We start from the raw sequence: 22,007 nt of genomic DNA on the forward strand, positions 1-22,007 counted from the left end.
AACATCATAAGTTCACAGTTAAAACACGCAGCACTCAACCGAAATAGTGAACTAAAACCAAAACTAAATTTTTACGAAAATTCGGATTAATTTGTTCGCTACTGTATTTATTGGAGGAAATGATATGAAGAATACTGTTCCAATGAAAAGAGGTAAATGGAATGAAACGAGGACGAGAAGTTGTTTCAGTATGTTAGGAGGAAGGATGGAAATCAGTTCAGTAGAATTGCACCCATGAAAGCACTTACAGAAATGGTATCAGGCAGAAACCAAGTGTCAATGATCAATGAGAAAGTAGCTGGAGGGAATTGTGAGAGAAGAAGGGTCGTCTATTTTAAGATTTTAGGGAAATCGAATCCTTTGGCAAGCTATTTATCATATGTCACACAATCCTCATCATTTTTTTCAGCACTCTGGACTTTTCTTAATTAGCTCTCCCTGAAAATACAATGTAGACGTTGCTCTCCTCTCGGCAACTGAGCGTAATCTTATCCATGTCTTCTTTCCTACAGATCGATCTCCTCCCGGCTAGTTTCAACCACATACCCTATGGCACTATAATAATGCCAAGTGGGGATTACCTTCGAGACTTCAGTGCCTCTTTTCCACGATTAGATTTCCGTGCTCCACATTCAATAACTGATCTGACTGAACATCTTAAATAATCGTATATGGAATGAGAGCCTTCATTCCACTGTTATCATTCAAACTCTATCCAAACCCTGGTTCTCTAAAAATGTGCCTTTGCTGTCATTATAAAAACACAGCATATATTCAATAGCTTAGTCAAAACCTCCAGCTTGTCACTCAGCCTACATTACAACCTGAAAAAAAGTGTAGAAAAACAACAACAAATTCAAAGCAAACTTGGTAAGGGCCAAATGCAACAAGCTTGCCTCCTGCTCAACCAGCAGTCGAGCCTTTTCGCTCCATAATGGTTGTTAGGTTCTGCTCTTTGTCCCACCTCACTCACATCCTGATGGTACCACGGGAACATCATCCAGAGAAAAGGCAAACCTCTTAGCATCTTTGTCATGCGGGTCGTTCTCATCTGACTTCTTTATCAGTGCTGGAGTACTCACAGATCTGCGGTATTGCCGCATTGAAAGTGTAACAGGAGGTTGCCTTGTGCCGTTCTTATAAAGTAGCTCTTATCTTGGGAAAATATGGATTACAAGTCTGCTTTTGGATTAATTATTATACGGATAGATACTAGAATAGCAATTATTAGCATAAATATTTTCAAATAATAAAAAAAAAAACTTGATGTAAATCGCATTATAGAGCAAATTCATTTGGGAAAAATAACGGAATCCACCACCTTTTGGTTGTTAGAGACTGGAGATGCTACTCGACGAACCAAGCTGGCTACTTAGAGCAAACTGACTTCCAGTGAGAGGTATTCTCATAGGCTACCACATTAGTCTTTTGGCTCGTGCTATTACAGCGCATTTGGAATCAATCCGTTGTATTCTGTTTCATTAAAGGATTGAAGCAAAATGAAAAGGAATCCATGAAACATTCAGGCAGACTGCATAAATCAAGTGAAAGGACGGAAAGATATATTTGATCGTTGTCTTGCATCACTGAATTCTTTCAGTCAGTCCAAAATTATTGATGTCTGTGACAATACGAGTGTTATGCAGCCTTGGTATCCATGGTAAAAACAATGCTCGGATTCATCTTGCGATATGAAGAAACTACCGTGATTGGAAAGGTGTGACATGGAATGATAATTCATATGATGGACACACTCCAGATCAGAGATGGGCGGAGTATTGTACTACAAAACAGAAGTTATTTACTGGCTTATCATTCTTTCTATTAAGTGTTGTGGCGCTGATGTTATCATGTGAGGATGCTTCTGGTTTGGAGTAGAACTCCTTGTTGTAGTGCCGGAAAAATGAACAGCGACAAACATTATATCGAATTCTGACAATTTTACGCTTTGACACACTATGAAAATATCAACGTGATATTCAAATGGACCAAAGGATGGCGGGAAGTTCGTGCAAATGGAGTGCAGAAGTTAAACTATCAATGGTAAACACTTCTGGAAAGAAATTAGAAACGCCGGTTGAGGGCGAGTTCGATTTTATTGCAGAAATTGTCGTTTGGATGGACTAATGGGCCAGAATAGATGAATGAGCTTATTAATATTTAATAAAAGGTCTAGGGAAGCACAATCTCTAATCGCATTTTGAGGTTCGTGAAATCCTCAAGTGTTTGCATAATATTATAATGTACATTAGCACAAATACAGAAAAATGCTGTATCGAAAAATTGCAACGAGAATCACCTGGAAAGGGAGTGTGCTTTTTTTTTTTCTTCTGGCATTAACAAACATTATAAAATCCCAAAGACATGGTAATATGGCTGTCATTAGTTTATCCAATCATAGCATATTCCAATGTAATGAAGGTCGTTTCAAAAGCTTCACACAGTGTACCCCCCGTTGTCAAAGTAAACATTTAACAAAATGCACTCACAAGCGTTCAGTATAGTCTTCATCTACATTATCATTGCCGCTCAATGTCTGGGTAAGTTTTGTATTCTGTCAGAAAATCTTTTTTGTGGATAACTCGACTCCCTTTAGCTGAAGTCTAGTCAATGGTAACGAAGCTTTTCCCATAGATTGGCTCTTTCAACTTAGAGAATAGATAGAATTCTTGAGGGCCACATCAAAATTGTATGGGGGAGGATGACGAATTACTTGCTATCCACACTTTTCCTAAGATCTTCGCGTGAAATGCATGGTCTTGTATTTTCATGAAAAATTTTCTGGCACAAAATGTCTTGTTAAAATTTTCTGTATCATTTCCTGTTCCAGCTACTGCACCATACCTATTGCGATTTTTCCGCGTACGGTTTCAAAATTTAATTGATGAATTAGCCAGTACTCGATGTCCAATCTAAGCCAGATTCATCCTCCATTCTGAAGTCTTATTTCGCCGAAAGAGCATGGCCGCCGTTCTTATGCCCAGGCACACGAGGCTTTAGCTCAGAAAAATTAGAACAATTTAAGCCAATTTAAGGGTCCCAAATAATGAGTGGGGGCCCCAAAGCTCTTTAGTGCCTCGGGACAAGTGTAAGCACGGCATCATTGCATAAACACTTCAAGGACCTTATTTTCAAACCAGATGGTACTTTTTCTTACCAATGCGAGACTATAAACGCTGCACGCGGTGAGCCAGACCAGCACTAAAGATTACGACACTGATCCATAAATACAAAAAATTCCACTAACCCAAGATATTTCACAGTAACGGAAATCTATCACTTCCTAATCAGAATGAATAAATAACTTACTCACTTGCAGTTGCTCTTCACATCAGTACACAATTATAGGAACCTGCTCCCATAGTTTTAATCGTTTACACAAATACAGTTAATTTCGTAATAAGAGCGATAACGCTATTTTTAATAACGTTAGACAAATTGTTTGAATATAATCATTATAGCTGAAGTGAACCATGTTTTTTTTTTTTTTTTTTTTTTTTAAGCACTATTTAGATAGTTACGTAAATGCTATACATACATCTTCAAGGACCACCTTTCTTAATTGGGTTGTGGAGACAACAGCTGCAAGAGGAACTTCCAATGGTCACGATCCTCTGCCACCAAGCTCAGGTGTTCTGGTGATTGCCAAACATGTCCACCCAAGGTTTTGGATATAATCTATCCAGCGAGTCCTTGGCCTTCCACGTGGCCTCCCACCCTCTTGCTTGGCAAAGAGGGCTTGCTGAGGGAGCCTCTCTTGTGGCATTCTGACCAGGTGCCAGTACCAATAACTGTGATCTCTCAACACGGAGAAGCAGCGCTTGAGTATTGAGGGTTTCCCAAATTGCATAGCTTCTGACCCTGTCGAGTCTTGTTAGCCCCGCAACCCTTCAAAGGAATCTCATTTCAGCCGCTTGGATTCGTGTCAGCATTCTTTCGGTCAATACCCAACTCTCACGACCATAGGTGAGGATGGGGACATAGACTGTATTGAAGACAGCCAGCTTTGCCTTCTGGCTTAACTCCTGCTTCAATACTACCGAACGGCCAAGCTCCCGCAGTATTGAGCTTGCTAAGCCAATTCGAGTATCTGCTACGTATCTCTCTTCGAGTATCTACGTAAATGCTAGTTCCCAAATATTCTTTTCCCTACCGCTCTCACATTTCTCATCACAAAACAAAATTTACGAGCTAGAACACCACCCATCGTCTGTTTACACTATTTAATTATTTGGGAAATTCAAATCATTCAGCAAACAATCAAAAATGATGCTATCACCTAACCAAGAAATTGGGTGTTGAAAGTTTATTTTTCACTTGGTTAGACTATAATAAATTTAGTTTAATCCTTTATCCAAGTGTGAGCAAACAAAGTTTGCGCCTGAAAGTATCTTCAGGACTGGGGTAAGGTGGTACAACACCGGGAAACTCGTTGCAAAGGTGGAGCAAGTTAACATCACTCCTATCTCAGTATCTCCCATAATGCACAACACATCTCCTTGCGAATATGTATAATGTTATGCATTAAGGGAAGGGCCACTATCCAGACTAGTTTCGACCTTTATTGAGGTCTCTTCAGTGGGAGCCATGCCCAAGTGAAGATACCAGGCAAAAGCATTAGCAAGGTCATCTCTACGTTAAAGAGACCTCAATAAAGGTCGAAGCTAGTCTGGGTAGTGGCCCTTCCCTTAATGCATAACATTAGACATATCTGCAAGGAGATGTGTTTTGTATTATGGGAGATACTGAGATAGGAGTGTTGGTATCTTGCCCCACCTTTGCAAGGAGTTGCCTGGTGTTGTACTACCTTACCCCAGTCCTGAAGATACTTTCAGGCGCAAACTTTGTTTGCTCACACTTGGATAAAGGATTAAACTAAATTTGTTAAAGAAATTGGGTTTTTGAATTAACGACAACGCCCTCTCCTAGGAATAACTGAGAGCAACCTGGAAAATTCAATGAAAGTGCATCCCATACACAAAATATAATTAGAATAGATATAAAGAACTTGCATATATTGTGCGACAGGCAGATTATTTCTACAAGGAACAACACATTGGATGCCATTAAATCGTACTAGATAAGAAACTTTTTTTTCTTTTTTTTTTTTGAGAAAGCAATACTAAATGGAATTATCACAGCTTTAGGAAGCAAACAAGACAAAAATAAATTTCTAGTGCTGCCATCTATCAGGCTTTTAAAATTTTATTCTGGAAAAGTTCATAATCTTATTGTAGAAAGGAAATATTTGCAGATTTATTTGTACCAGGTTTTGCATTGTTTTTCCTATTATTGAAAGTAAACATTTTGGAGACAGCTGTGTAAACATAAAACATCGCTGCCATTTTATAACTTAGGTTAGCTCTTTCTGTCAGTTGCTTACTTTATTCTGCAGGCGATAAACATTATTATTTGATACCTTCAGGGAGTCCAAAGACTCATCGAGGAAGGGTAGCTACTCTACAACTCTCTGTCTCCACCAACCGACTTTCATCATCTACACCCGACTATTACCACTAGTATTTTCACAGACAATCACAAACAGCCATTCCCACGGCGGGATTCGAACCCGCAGCCTTTTGGTTGGAGAGCGGACACGCTAAACACTCGGCCACCCAGGCCGGCATTAATTATAAGGTCAGAAAGACCCCCCCCCCCCTTAAGTTTAAGCCAGCTTCTGAGAAAATGCATTACTGATGTGAGCAAAAAATCAAAATAAAACGAAGTGACATATACTTCGGTTTAAATCAGCTGCGAAATACCATCTTCAACTATGTATAATATGCAGTTTATTTTTAACGATGGGACAAGTTCCAAAACAGGATGCATATTATAGTGATGTAAGAAACGAAATCTTAAAATTTCAAGCGCAAGGCCAAAATTACATTAAAAAACGTACCGGAAATAAACAAGCATCCATTTTTAACCATCGTTAAGGAATGTTACTAAGGCACAGATATTGCCACCTACTGAACATATGGTTAATGAGAGGTAGTTTACCAGGTGGGAAAATTGAATTGGACCTATTTTTCATACAGCACGTGTAGTTCTCAGGGATTCAACGCATGACGTCATTTTTGCGATCAGTCGAGCCAGGACAAACATATTTCTCGCGAAATAATTTGTCAGCCGGTTAAAGTGGGCACACTAAAAATCCTTACGCAAGCTGTTAGAGGCGCTTATAAGATTATGAAATTCCAGAGGTGCATCAACTAATACTATTTATAAATCAACAAGTAATACTATTTAATTTGTTCATTAAAAATATAGGCAGGAAAACTGGGCAGACTAATAGTTAATACAGATGTAAAAATTGCAGGACGATTTGGATAGACTGGCAGTCTGGGTAAAGGAGAATGGATGTCCGTTTAATGTGGCAAAGTGTAAGGTTATGCATTTTGAGTCGACAAAATCAACTTTTTACATGGTAATATGCATATCAATAATTTCCAACCATCAGAATTAAATAACTTTGCGCAAATTCTATGTTCGTTACATTTTTTTTTTTTTGTCAGTGGCTCTTCTGTCTTATCAATAACAGATATCTTGCATATGACAGTCTTTTGTTTGCGATCAATGAATGCAGTCTACTTCTTATGAGACATAAGATTCATTTTTATTCAGGAAAGATGAATTTTTATTTACTATGTTCTTTCCAAAGACTGGAATGAAAGTGTTCATATAGCGTTAAAAACAGATACTGCAGAAGGAAGAAAAACTAGTTTTATTGTATTGCTAAATATAATACAGAGACATTTACAGTCTACATACTATATTTAGCAACAATTAGTGTGATTAGAGACAACTGGAAGGACCCTTCATAATGAAAAACATGTCCTCCCCCCATCTTATCACAAACACTATGCAGCATGCATACATGAAAAAGTTTTACTGTATGGCCAAACACAATAATAACTAAATACATTTGTTCTGACATCTATTTCAAATTTTCAGTTGCAGAAAATACGTGGTAACAACTGTTAATAATGCAATCACAAGGTGCAGAAAGTAATCGATTTATGTAAAGCAAATAAAGATGTATATGCATACATATAACTTGAAATCAATTCAAACTGCATTTGAGATTTTCAATATCATTAAGCCAATTCACAAATGCTGATTTTTCAAATAAAATTCTACCAAAAAAAGCTGCAACTAACATGATGTTTAAAAATGCACCCACCCAAAGAGGAAGCAACATGCATACACTGCAGCAAGTTCCCGTGTGTCTGCATGTGCTGACTACTACTTGGCATCAACATGTTAAATACTTATACCAACTGGAAAATTGAGAGTTCTGCTGTGTGTGCGTGCAAGCCTTGAAGTCGACAGAGGGTTATCATCTTTGATGAAACATGCCACACCATTCACTTCAGTTTTTTCAAGAAGGGAATCTTCAAACTTATTATTCACTCATATGATAATAGCCTAAACATATTTGATTATTCTTTGTTCAGACTTACCAGTGTCTCATGAAGTCCAGTAATTTTTGCAATTAAATAATAAAGTTTAGATGCCATTAATCAATTGTCATTTTTAACAGAATTATCACTTTTGTAGTCAACTGAGGCCTTAAGGATTTAAAGACAAGCTTTCCTATCTCTCTTCTAATTTGTAAAAAAATATGAAAGCAAATACACTCTACAGAGCAAAATACATTATGCTCATTTTAGTACTTGCATTTTCCTATATTTTAATTATTTTATGGATTTGCAAAGCTCGATTTCTATATTTTAAATTACTTGTCTTATTGCAAGAATTCAATTACTGTTCGGTTGGAAGCACAGATTAAAACCTGTGTTCGCTTTCACTTGCCATAAGCATATGACCAACTACAGTCGGCTCTCACTATACAAAACTAATAGATGCAACAGGTATGGTGTGTTACAGTGGATAGTTAACTTTCCTTAGAACAATGTGCCTAGAGAGCTCTAATTGGATCTTTTTTTTTTTGGTAGTTATTGTGGATGAATTTTCTATATTAATAGTGTTTGTTATAGTGAGAGTTGACTTGTCAGAATACTTGCAGTGTTTTCACTAAAGCAAATACTGCTATAACATATCTTAACTAAAGACCCATTGGCACAGTGTTAGGCTAAAAGAAATTTACTATAACAAACTATTCTTTGTGATCCCTACAAGTTTGCTGTAGTGAGCAGACTTCATACAAAGTTACTAGTCTACAGATGTCTAGTCTAAATAACTCATTTTGAGCATTTTGCAAAAAATGCACTAGTAAGGTCAGCAGGAATAGTTTGATACAACAAGTTGACTGCATATTCACTATCTGTTAAGTTATTATCATCTATGGAGTCAAGGGATGCATAGTGAGAGGCCCCACTCTCACATGCACAGCTCATTGTAGCTCAACTTAAATACATTCACTGTTCCTGCACTCACCACACTCTCCATGCAAAAAATCTACTCATTCCCCTTACTCATACCTACCTTATAGTTTCCAGTAATGGCCTCTCATTCTTCCTGTCTCCAGTTATTCTATGAAAATTCTCATCTCCATTAATCTGGTAATTACCAACTTATATGTATCAATCATGTCTCCCTTCTTCCTTCTATTCATTAGGCTCTGTAATTTCATTCTCTCAATTTGTCCTCATATTCCACATTCCAGAAACCAACTTAGTCAATCGTCTCTGGATCCATTCCAACATCTCATCGTTTTGAGAACCTGCTGACCAAATCTATGAACATTAGTTCATATGTGGCCTGATCAGTCTTGTACAATTGAATCAAAACATCCTTACATCTATATGTCAGTGTTCTCTGCATCATTCCCATAATCTGCTGCCATGCTCACAATTTTAACAAAATTGTCTACAAAATTTCAAGTCTCTATCCACCAGAATCACCAAATCCTTCATCTCCTCCAAAATATCCAAACAACCCTATATACTCTGCATCCCATATTTGCTTCCCAAATGTTAAAACCTTACAGTGCTTAACATTAAACTGACCCCCCCCCACTCGCACATTCAGAGAATCTATTTAGGTCCTCTTGCAAAGCCACATCTATTCAATTCCTCATAACTCTCTCCTAACTTTGCTGCATCAACGTCCTGCAAACAACTGTATACCATTTAAGCCATTTCCAATGTCATTTACAAACAAATTTAAACAACGGCCCCAAAACAACCCTGGGGCATGCTACTAGTGACTTTCCTCTTCTGGGATATCACTCCCCCCCCCCCCCCCCACACACACAACCTATTCATACCTATCAGACAGCCAATCTCCAATCTAACACGCTAATCCAGAACTTCCCAAACTTTTATGGGTCGAAACCTATTTTCAAAAACGGTAAATTTTCACAACCCACTTGCTTGTAATGCATATTTTAAAAGGAAGGGGGGGGGGGAATAAAAAACACCACTTTACTATTTTAAAATTTTTTATTGAATACACTTAATTATATAAATTTATTAATCAGATACAGATACATAATGAGGTGTATGTGAAGAATGGGCTTGTTTTATATTTTTGCTGATGACGTCCATATTAGTATGTGTTATTTTCAGATGCAAGGTGTTTGATAATTAAGTTTATTTTGAAATTTGTTTTTAATTCCTATCATCGCCGAAAATCCAATTTCACACATGTACAAAGTAGTAAAAGGAAGCAACACTCTTAAAGCTGCAGAAGAAAGAGACCCACCCCAAATCAGGTTGCGACCCACACTTTGGGAATCTCTGCACTAATGTATTATCCAACCCCATCTGTTTCAATTTAACTACTAGTTTGCCGTATGGTAGTCTATCAAAAACCTTTGCAAAATCTAAATATACTACTGTATGTGCATCCCACTGTCTAATGTATTTGTCACCTTGTTATAAGTCAGCAGATTGCTAAAATATGATCTTCCTTTAGCGAACTCATGCTGTCCATTAAAGAGAATTTTACTGCTGTCCACCCAGTTCTGAATCCTTATCCTCATCACCACCTTTACAACTCTAGACAAGTAGATTGGCCTATAATTCAAAGCCTTAGTCTTACCACCTCTTTTATGAAGTAGAACAATTTTGCCATCTTTCCATTTGTTTGGGACCTGGGCTAAGACTCATGTTGAAAATGTATGTTAAAGGTTAACTCCCTGGAACATTCCCTCAAATCATTCACCTTTGGCTCAATTAATTTTATTAAAATTCAGTATTTGAAATTTGTCAAGTCATCTCAATTTTTAGCTAACTGGATCACTAGCAGGGATAAATTATCGTCACAAATTTCCAGATACAGTAGAATCCTTGTGATTGCGGATATTATCATCAATAGGTCCCAAAACACACCATTTAAAATAATCCATCTATTATAATCAAAGTTCCAATTATTGCTATCAAAATCCTTGAATGTTTGCATCTCAGAATTCTAAGAAATAAGGGTTAATCAGGAGAAAATTTGAAAAAGAACATTTGTCAAAATCTGACTTTCATACTAATCTTCCTTTAATCCCCAGGCAAATGCAGGTGGGTAATCTTAATCTTCCAGGCAAATGCAGGGGAGGTATAAATACAGTCTAATTGTGATTTTTCGAGTTTATTTTCGTGCTCGTTAAAACAGCCCTTGGCATTATGGCAGAAGCAAGTAAAAAATGTAAACATTTTTCTTTTCAAGAAAAGCAAAGAATTTTGAGTGTTATGATAAGATGCCCAAAATGAGTCAGCATAGTTGCAGCTGTACATTTAAAAATTTCACAACCACTCTTGTGTAAGATCTTAAAAAACATCAACCATTACTAATCAGCTCTTACTAATGAGAACATGGATCAGAAGAGAGCTCGATCTGGTAAGGATATTCAAGTTGAATCAGCATTAAAAATTTGGTGTAGTAATGGTCATGAAAAGAATGCTTCGATTAATGGGTCTTTGATGCGTCAAAAAGCAGAACTTGCAAAAACAATGGGCAAAGAAAATTTCATTGCAACTGATGGATGGTTTAACAGGTGGAAAAAGCAAGACTATTGTGTACAAGTGTATTCATGGTGAAGAAAAAAGTGTTGATTTTTTACCAGCTGATGTGTGGATTAAGACCAAGTGGCCAACAATTATTGCTGAATATTCTTCCGAGGATATTTACAATGCAGACGAAACAGGACTCTATTTTCGTGCAATGCCTGAGCATACTTATTTGTTTAAAAATGAAAGTACTGTACTAAAGGATTTAAATCTTCAAAAAGGAGCGAATGACAGTTCTTTGTTGTGCTAATGTGCAAGGTGAGAAACGAGAGCTCCTAGTGATTGGAAAAAGTAATAATTGGTGTTTTAAAAGTATCATAAGTTTGCCTGTCGACTATTGTTCTAGTGCAAATGTGTGGATGACTAATGACATTTTCAACAATTGGTTAGTTAAGTGGGATCTTAAATTAAAGAAGATCAAAGTAATTTTCTTGCCTTCGAACACTACATCGTTAATTCAACCATGTGACCAAAGGAATCATATGAGCTTTTAAAGCTTATTATTGCATGGAAGTTTGTGCAAGAATTATAGCTGAACTTGATTATGTAAAAGACCAATCTGATGCAAGTGCAATTGCAAAAAAGATTTCCCTTCTTGATGCACTGCATTTGGTAGCAATGTCATGAAAGCAAGTCTCAGAGAAGACTAAAAAAAAAAAAAAGGATTTTTTATAGGTTTTATTTCTGGGAAAATTCCCATGTTAAATTTGAAACTCCTTCTTCCGAAGAATTTGAATATCTTACAAATGAAAATTTTGATAAAATCCCAAACGGTATGTCAAAGAAGAATTTGAAAATTGGTCAGATATTGATAACAATGTTGAAGTGGTGGCTATAACGACAGTGTTGGAAATATGTTAAGTTTCTTCTGATGAGAACTTTAAACTAATAGAAGAAAGTGAACCTAATACAAGTACAGAATAACAAATTTTAGAAGCTGCTCCAATGCCCAGATGCAAGAAGCTCTATGAATACTTCGTTGCGGTGTGTGTTGTTAAATCGATGTTCTATATTTAATTATGCTTTCTTCTTAATCTCTATATCTATTATTTTTATATCTATGTTTTTTCTATATATATGATTTTTTATACTTAATCCGTTGTTTACTTAAATCTATCATTTCTTACTTTAAACCTTATACGATCATAATCCTTCCAGCTGCTCTATTGTTATATATTTATCTTTCGTTATTTATTCTTTCTTCTCTTACGTTAATCTTATTCTTATATCTAGGATTGTTTCCTGTTCGGATACCAGCAAATTTATATTTAGCTGTGCCAGCCAATATCCTATAGCAGAAAAGATCCTTGCTCAGGGATACAATAGAAGATTCTTAGCTTTCTTACCCAACATCTTACTTAACTGCCGTACAGATCTAGATTATTGCAGTCGTGACCTAAATCTATTATTATATTCACTCTCTAAAATCCTTCCTGCCAAAATAGGTTCTTTTATAAGTGGTAATTTGGAATCGTAATCAGGCATGACTCAGGTTCAGGAAAATATGACATGTTTATTGAAATATCTAAAACATAATAAAAAATTCATATACTGAATTATGCTCAATACTAAATAAACTCTAACTAAGAGATTAACACATTCGAACTAATTAAAACTTATAAGGCATGCTAAATACAGTAATTACACATTGGGATATAAATCAAATGATAATAAGTTAAGCTAAATTCCCTCTAGCAGTACTACTCGTAAGAACAAACTATCGACCATTCTAACTGAGACACTAAATTCTACCTTTCATATCACATCAAGTTAATCCTATCACATACAAGTTACAAAAGATCTCTCCTAAACAATTCTTCTTACTCCCAAACGAGGGGTTTCTAAATAGTGACTGACTACAGAGTTCCTTACTATAAAGTTCTTAATTTCACAATCGTAAACAATCTTCTTTCTTCTAATGAACATTCACACAAAATTAGAGCAATAGCACCTTACCGACTTTTTTCTGCGTCGCTCTGCACCACGTATTTTTCTGGATATTTCTCATCTATTTTGGCTGTCTATACACCAATGTAGGAGTTAGGCTATCTTCATTCTTTCTGCCGGAAATGGGCTCAAAATCTTTGCGTTTCAGGAACAACTCGATGGGACTTTTCAGCGACAGCCTGATTCTGCTAGGACTGGAATTTTTGCCTTCAGCTTTGCATGGAATCCAGCTTTATTTCTTTACGAACGCTCACTGTCCGACATCACAGACTTCGCTCCCCCCCCCCTTACTTGAAACTGCCCGCCAACTTCCAAACAACCTAACAGGAAAACGATATGACAAGAGATAAAGCCTTGTGTTCCTGGCTAAACCCTCTTTTATACTCCTATAGCGTGCCCTCTTTTTTAGCCCCCCTTTTGCACACGATCCTTACTAATTTCACCCTTTGCCTACGACACTGATATACTCGGATTCATGGAATACATGGTTACGTGATTTTCTGAATAAGCTATACACGCCAGCATGTATAGCTTATTCAGACTGTATGCGCGTAGCTTTAGGCCTTCCAGGAATTAATACTTAACAGCTTTATGATGACTCACAATAGATTTTACATAGTTTAAGTAAGGCTTAAATTTAATTCACATTATCCCTCTTTTTTAAGAGATACAAAAATGAAATCTCAAATTAATCACAATAGCTTAAATAAAGAATACCAATTTTTACATAAAGTGAGGAAGTTTCACTTTTAATTACAACTGATGTGCAGGTATTTCTCTATGTTTGCAATTTTTATACGTTAGACCCTAAATGAATGATTTCTTTCCAAGAATCCTTCATTTAGGATCTAACAGTGTACAACACAGAGCAACAAACTTCGAAAGGCATTTTGAGTATGAGCAATTTATTCATGAACTACTGTATTAAAACACACACAACAGACAATACTAGATAAGATTTTAATATAAATTTTATGTTGTAAATTATTAAAAAATTGTTTATATCAATAAATTAAATTATGTTCATAACAATAAATTGAAATAAATAATGCAATATTTTATATCGTTTGCCTAAAGATATCGAAAAGCAACTGTCCAAAAGTGATCACAATAAGCTGCATCTACTGTATATATCCTCAAGGGATAAACAGTTCTACAGGCTACTAAGACAGTACTACTACATGATTAAGGTTTACATTATTACTAATCTCCTATCAACAATTTTCCCTTCAAATTAGTCTATTACTTTACAGCACACTCCAATTTTGTCATATATTTCTGTCTTCTCGATACTTCTGATTGAATCAATCTGCCTAGATCTTGTGTCTTACTCTGAGTTTGATTTCTTTTCCATGGACATTCCTTATCTAGTTTCCATCTTCAGTTCTTTTTTGATGTTGGGTTTGTTCTTTTCCAGATGCTGAGTTCATGTTTGTTCCAGTAGCTGACTTTTCTGTTTGCTCTGGTTCCTTGTCAAAAACAGTAAGGCCTTGTTTAACTGGGTGACACCCCAGCCAGCATGAAATGCTATCATGTTGTACCATATCATGTTTATTTCTGGTTTAAGCCAATAGTTCCAAATTGCCAACTCATCCTTGTTTGTTCAATACTACTGGTTAGCTACTCATGGGGTGTACTACTTGAAGTGAGGATTGTACATTAGGTCAGAAGCTCCTGTCAGTTCTCTACATTTCTTAGAAGCAATGTGAAGGTCTCCCACCAGCTATATGGCTTTGACCCTTAAGCGACACTGGGATAAATTATATGCTTAGAAATTATATAGCAATGCATTAGAAGATGGAACTGAAAAAAAATTAATATTCAGGATGAAGTACATCTGAATCCATTAGGTCTCAATTTATATAGCATATATGGCAAAATGATTCAAATTGAGAGTAATAATTCTGCAGTGACTGGATAGAATTTCATGAAACGGAGTATTTAGGAACTGTATTAAAAATTTTTATTTTATTTTTGGTTTCACTTAGACCAATTTTCAATGACCAAGTCATATGTCTACAGTATATATGCCAAAATCAGGCAGCCAAAAACAACTTGTGGTACTAATAGATAGGGGGATGGTAAATCCCCCTATGTTTTTTATAGCCGGGTACGAAACTCGGATCGAAATCCATCGAGTTTCATGCCGAAAAAACTATCGGCGAGCCCAAGTGTAAATGATCACTTGGGTAGTACAACACGAGGGCAACTCCATGCAAATTAACAATTACATATTAACAATTTCGCCGGTAAAATAGCCTTTCGGTTTATTAAATTAGTAACTTGTGGTACTATTCAAATAGTGTAAATTAGCCACAGATAACAATAACTCTTGTGAAAATGATGGAAATATCAAAAAACTAAAAAAAAGTTCAACTTTGAACAATTTTAAACTGTAACTGACCTGTATATATGGAATCAAACTACAGGGTGTTCGGGATAAATTTGACATATTTATAATTAATTATATTTTTCCGTAAGTTACATGTATTAACACACACTTCTCTTCATTTAAAAGGTTGGACCCTTCTTCATTCATATACAAGATGTCAGAAAGGATGGATAGCTGGAACCCACCTGAATCATGGAAGAGAATAACTTGTATCATGATGATTCGTGCCGGCCATCAAAATAAGGATATTTCGACTGCTACCCAATGCTCCCTGAATACAGTAAAAACAATCAGGCATGAACTAGAGACTTGCAATGGTGACTACGAGGATGTAGCAAGAAGAAAGATCCCTAGCAGACGATCTGATTGCGTTCGTACAGCAGAATTCCTCGCAAATCTGCAGGAACAGGTGTTGAAGATCCCTGGCATTGGAATTCGGGCTTTGTCACGTGAAATGAATGTTGCAGCCTCTACTATGAAGCTTGCACTCAATGAAGACCTCCGCTACTACTCATACAAGCGCCGCAAAGGTCAGCTGCTTGCAGAAAAGGTCCGGGAAAAACGTTTGATAAACGCGAAGAAACTTCTAAGCAAAGTGAAACATCCTGCGGAACCACAAACAATCTGGTTCTTTTCCGATGAGAAAAACTTTTGCCAGGATCAAAAACACAACACGCAGAATAACAGATGGCTTGCATACAGTACAAAGGACATTCCTCGTGTAATGCAGACTAAATTTCCCCAAACTGTGATGGTTTTCGGATGTGTATCCTCTGAAGGCAATGTGATGCCTCCGCATTTTTTCCAAGAGGGCCTCAGGTTGACTTCAGATGGCTACGTGGAGTTGCTAAACACTGTAGTCAAGCCCTGGATAACAAGGGTAGCCAATGGTAGGCCGTATGTATGGCAGCAGGATTCGGCCCCTTGCCACACCTCTGGGAAAAGTCAAAAATGGTTGTCTGAAAATTTCTATGACTTCACCAGTCCAAATGTTTGGCCTCCAAACTCCCCAGACCTTAACCCCATGGATTATTTTGTATGGGGCGCAGTTGAAAAAGACACCAATCGCACTTCCAGTAATACAAAAGCCCAGTTAATGGATAAAATTAAAACAGTTTTTGCGGCCCTTCCCAGGGAGACTGTAGCATCAGCTTGTTCGAGGTTCCGAAGCAGGATTGAAGCTGTGATCGATGCTAATGGTGGTTATTTTGAGTAAATCTTGTTGATAGTATTGTAATTAACTCTGCCTGTAATGTTTTTTGTCAATTCATTAAATTTAATAGATACAAAGAAGATTTTCTTTTTCCTTACGAAACTGTCAAATTTATCCCGAACACCCTGTATATGTCAAAATTATAGTAAAGTGTTTTTTTTTTAATATAATTTGCACAATAAACCATATCATGCATTTTACATTAAAAAAACACTACTATTGGGATCAGAATTTATCTGGAAACCCAGCCCACCATGTTATATGTGATCAGTTGAACCCTTTGTGAAAATGCCAATAAAACAAAGTCCATTTATTTAAATTTAGAACATACATTCTTTAATAATGATTAAATGAAATCTACAAGAATGTCAAAGTTGGAATGAAAATATACATATTCAATTACAAAAATATATACAACATTCTTAATGTAACATATATTAAGAGGATTCATCGTTTGTTTTTATCTGATATCAACTTTCAACAATACTAAAAGAAACTGCCATACTTTATGAGGTGAAAAGAAAATGGAATATTTTTTTTAAAGCAGTTATAAAAAAAAATTAGCTGAAGGAGTTTTTTTTTTTTTTTTTACATATTCAAATTCTATACCGGTTAATAACACTGTCAACAATTAAAAGTCAAACCACGGACACTTTTCAACACTGTGGTAGAAATCTAGATGCAGTTAGAATGCCAACTGTCTTCAGTATAGCAGATATGAAGCATGATTATGATCAAGCTATACATAATGAAATAAGATGATGTAAATTTGTGCATATTCATGTTCTTCTGTGATTATTCTTGAAACAGTTTTTATCATACTGCATATTCTGTTATTTTGTACACAAAAAAAATGCTATAATTGTATCTCATGGCAATTAAGCAGTCTAGATTTATTAGTAAAATTCATCTTCCTCTTCTTTCTTTCTACCAGCTGAATTCTGATTTTTGACTTGATCTTGATTGTTATACAGTGCAGCCACCTGACAAGAGAAATAATAATTAGTTGCCAAATTTTTGTTCTAATGGCGATACACAATTTATATTAGCAACATTATTATATTTTAACTGCAAAATGACCCAGTTCTTAAAATTTGCCACTATGTATTGTCAGTCGTAAGTTTTATTTCAGTATTCACTATGAGGTATAGATGACTCTTGCTATAACAAACTATTAAGCTCATAAACCCATGCTAATTCAATATAGCAAACTATCCACAATAACAAGCTATCTGTATGATTCCTATGAGGCCTGCTAGTGTGAGAACACATTAATAAGATGATAATGCTAAACTAGTGAATCTGGATTTGGCTACTTTTCAGGAGAGCAAAAAAAAAAAAAAAAAAGTTTCATTATTGAATTAAAAATCAACACCTTCATTTACTGGTGTAATTATCACCATTTTAGTATTTCTTTTAACTTATTAAAAAAAATTTTGAACCTACCTTCAGTTATAGATCATTAAGAGATAAACATTCGTTTAAAGGGAAAAATGATTTTGTTTCATGCCAGTTTAGTGGTGGCGAACAACATGAAATGTCGAAAATCCCAATTCAACAAACTGGCAGAGTAAGCAGTTACAGAAGCTGTACAGAACCCACAAATAGTTCTCCCACCCATATTTTACAAGGATGAGCTAGTGCTGTATTTTTCTGACAGTTATGTAAAATTTATTTTTTAGATTTTTACTGTGACCTAAGCAAGCATACAATTAAATACTAACTGATCACAGGTTTTACCATACTCTGATGCTACCAAAGTAATGCTGTAAATGCATTATTAAGCATGGCATTACACACATACCAAAAAAAGAAGCTTAAGTTATATTTATTAAAAAAAAAAAAAACATTCTTATTTCATTAAGTGAACAAAAATTTTATTAATGTATGAACAATCTTCTTGTATAATTTAATATAGACTTATTTGTTATAAGACAATGATATTGGAAATTTCTCAAATATTCATGCATTTTCAACTTTACATTCAGTTAAAAAAAAGGTTATAAAACATCCCCCCACACACTCTGAGAAATAAGTAATAACAACACCATTATAAAAAAAAAGTTTAGAGTAGCTAAATTGCATAATTCAGATAGGCTAGTTATTAGAAGGTCAAATAGATTAAAAGATTAGAACTATCATAGTCAAAGACATAGCCCCCCATCTCCAAAAAAGAGAAATAAAACTGAATGACAGAATTACAGAGGAATTTCCATAATCAGTATTCCAATTATATTTATGCAAGCATACTTGAGGCTAAGAGAAATTGTCAATGGAAAACTTGGGAAATAAGAAGCTAGGTTCAAGTCAAATAGGAATTGTAAAAGCCAAACAGCCCAGACATTATGGGAATATAACAGTATCTGTATTCAAGTTTTGTAGATCTGGAAAAGACATATGATCAAGAGATTAAAAACTCTTCAGAATGCTACAATTACATAGTATAAATGGAACATAACACAGCAGTACATAGCCTATACTCAATATACTTAAATGGTAAGAACTGAAGGAGGTAAAGGAAGATAGTTTGATGTGAAATCAAATGTAAAGCAAGGGACATCATCTATATATATCATCACGAAAGATGATTACATTAAACCTGATATAAAATGTGGATATATCAAGCTTGGTTGTTTACTCTACACAGATGACATTATCCTCTTAAATAAATCTGCTATGAATCTTCAAATCTTTAGACAAATTAAACAATTGTTGCTCAATGAATTTGGTATGAAAATTAGGAATAAAAAAAGAAACTAGGAAAACAGCGAATGCATTCTCTGGAAACCTTATAGAACAAACAACGCATTTCAGCTAATTAAGCACAATTTTCAATGATGATAGCAAATTAAAAATGAAAACAGATAATAAAACAAGCAAAGCTAATATGCTTGGAAGGCGATGAAACATCAACTTTGTAATATATAATAATGTTTAAACAAGATTTTAACTTATGATTCCGAGAGTGAAAGGCCAGCAAAGATTGGTTGATTGGTAGTCTCTGCTACTAATGGCTCATGCAAAAAGTTAAGCAAGTCTGAGCATGGTTAGCAGTTGGAAGGGATTCTATCATTCAATGTTGCTGGCACTCTGCTGAGAACTGGCCATTCTCACAGGGTTAACTTTGGCCTGTAAACTGACACACGTCAGACTTCTGTACCCTCGAGGACACGTGGGGATATGACAAATGGGAGAGGAAAAGATTAGCAAAAACAGGTACTTGATGCTAGTATGACAGGAAAACATACCAAGAAGAAAGCCAAGACCTTTCTTTGGCAGGACTGATGCATTATCTTAGAACATCGGTTCCCAACTGATGGAACGCATACCCCCAGCGGTATGTGCTGGGCCGTTCAGGGGTACACGAAAAATAAAGTAAAGTAAAAAAATAAAGTAAAACCTATAATCAACAAGTAAAGGAAACAAAATGCAAACCGTTAGTTATGGAACAATAAATGTTAAGTTTGAATCACAGCTAACAGAGACACTTCAAAACTAGCTCACATCAGCGAATGATGATTGGCGAGGGCATGGCTATGAATCCCTCCCACAAACCACTCTTCTACCAATCATTACGCACAGTTTATGCATCACTTTTTTCCTTTCCAGAACAATCGCATGTTACTAAGAAATGACCTTTGCGATAACGAACCTTCCACTGACTTCCATTTGCGACGTTTCTAGAACTTCTCCAAAAATATAAATACATCCGTAGCCGGACTGTTTGATTAGGTCAGTTACTGACTGAGTATAAATAAGTGCGTTGTCTTTAATTGCGATTTTTTTTCAAGTAGTTTTTTTATTTAATGTTTAACGTAGTTTCAGTTATTATTGTCAATGATTTTTAAGCGTGCCAGTTATAGATCAGTGGTTGAAAACAGGAATGGTTAAAAAACCAAAACTTGATGTGGATACCCATCGCCAAGTACTTCTCAACACGTGTCTGCAAAAACTAAGTACATCAAAGCAAGCTCAACGATCTCACCAACAATGTTTCGATCGGCTAGTGATCCATATACCAATTATTACAGACACTTTTCAGATAACACAAATAAATATTATTAATAATAATAAATCAAAATTTTGTTAAATACTTCATCATCATTATCAATATTTAACATGGTTATTTCTGTGTTACGAATATTGTAAAATTAAATCTGAGGTTTGTACTTTTAATGTAGCAATTTTCCTTTCCCAACTCATTACCTCATTTTACATTAAGATAGGCACAGAACAAAAGTGTCAGTATTTAAATGCAGCTATTTTAAAAACAAGGGATACAATTTATATAAATGGGTTTAAAAGGGATACAAGTGGAAAAAGGTTGGGAACCACTGTCTTAGAAGCATCAATTAGCAGTATTTTAGAAGACTGAAATGTTAGAAATGAGAATATCTAAGACATAACAAATAATAGATTTAGGAGTAAACCCTTGATAAGAAACTAGTAAAATGCAAACAAGTATGTTTGCATTTTACTGTTTATATTGTCACAGTATACTGAGGAAACAATGATGACATTTGTATTCACTAATTGATCAAATTTGACTTTTTTCAAAATGTTAGTGTACATTTTTCTTTTCAATGGAATATTCATTCCTATCCTGCTCAACACTGAATGATGGTCCAATTCACATTTTGAATTAATAAACTAACTATCAACAAACACAATCTGTTTTATTATGTTGGAGGTTTAATGGATTTTTTTACAACACTCAGAATGAATTAAATTAGAATTTAATACTCCTATATTTCGTCCTAGTCACTAGGACATCTATGGGGATTACAAAAACAATTAATGTAACATGCACACAAAAACTTACAATACTAAGCTCAACCACGTGGGTGACACTAAAGTCCTATCTAGGTGGAGCGCCCTCTAAGGGCGGTAGTAGGTGGCCTGGCAAAGGAAAAGGATCCCACAAAAACGCAAGTTAAGAAATTAACTTGCGTTTTTGTGGGATCGTGTTCTAGCAGGATGTAGGTAGCGCGATCGCGGAGGATAGTGTTCATTTTACGTATGTACTCGACGTAGCCAACATCCTCGCACACTCTTCGCCTCCAAAAAGTAACTTATCTTATACCCAACGCATGGCTCTCCAGAAACTACGCAAAGAAAAAAGTATCGTCATCACCAGAGCAGATAAGGGTAATGCCACAGTTGTTCTTAATACCAGCGAATACAAAAGTAAAATGAACACTATCCTCTGCGATCGCGCTACCTACATCCTGCTAGAACACGACCCCACAAAAACAAGTTAAGAAATTAAAAATCTTACTTAAAAAAGTAACCTCCTGGCCCCCTGACGTCACAAAAAAACTTAAACCTTTCCGCTCCCGTCACCCCCGAATATACGTTTACCAAAAATCCACAAACCCAATTCCCCACTCAGACCTATAGTAGATGCCACCAATGCACCTTGTTACAGACTGTCTAAACAGCTGGCCAACTCTCTGTCCCCCCTCACCGGAAATTCAACTTCCTATATAAA

At 35.7% G+C, this 22,007-nt stretch overlaps 1 protein-coding gene across 2 annotated transcripts in view; it reads right to left on the reverse strand.

Moving 5' to 3' along the window:
* Positions 1–16,841: 16,841 nt before the first annotated feature.
* DNAlig1 (DNA ligase 1) overlaps positions 16,842–22,007 on the reverse strand; it is a 114,656-nt gene continuing 109,490 nt past the window's right edge. Inside the window, exon 18 of one of the 2 annotated variants that reach the window (XM_090407011.1) lies at positions 16,842–17,499. In XM_090407011.1, coding sequence (XP_090263137.1) covers positions 17,413–17,499 — 87 coding nt within the window. In that variant the 3' untranslated portion in view covers positions 16,842–17,412. The remainder of the gene's footprint in view (positions 17,500–22,007) is intronic. The other variant, XM_090407012.1, reaches the window with a different exon arrangement.

The sequence above is a fragment of the Typopeltis vanoorti genome, chromosome 17, assembly GCF_054136105.1.
Source record: "Typopeltis vanoorti isolate ZY-2024b chromosome 17, IOZ_Tvanoo_1.0, whole genome shotgun sequence".
Taxonomy (NCBI): domain Eukaryota; kingdom Metazoa; phylum Arthropoda; class Arachnida; order Uropygi; family Thelyphonidae; genus Typopeltis; species Typopeltis vanoorti.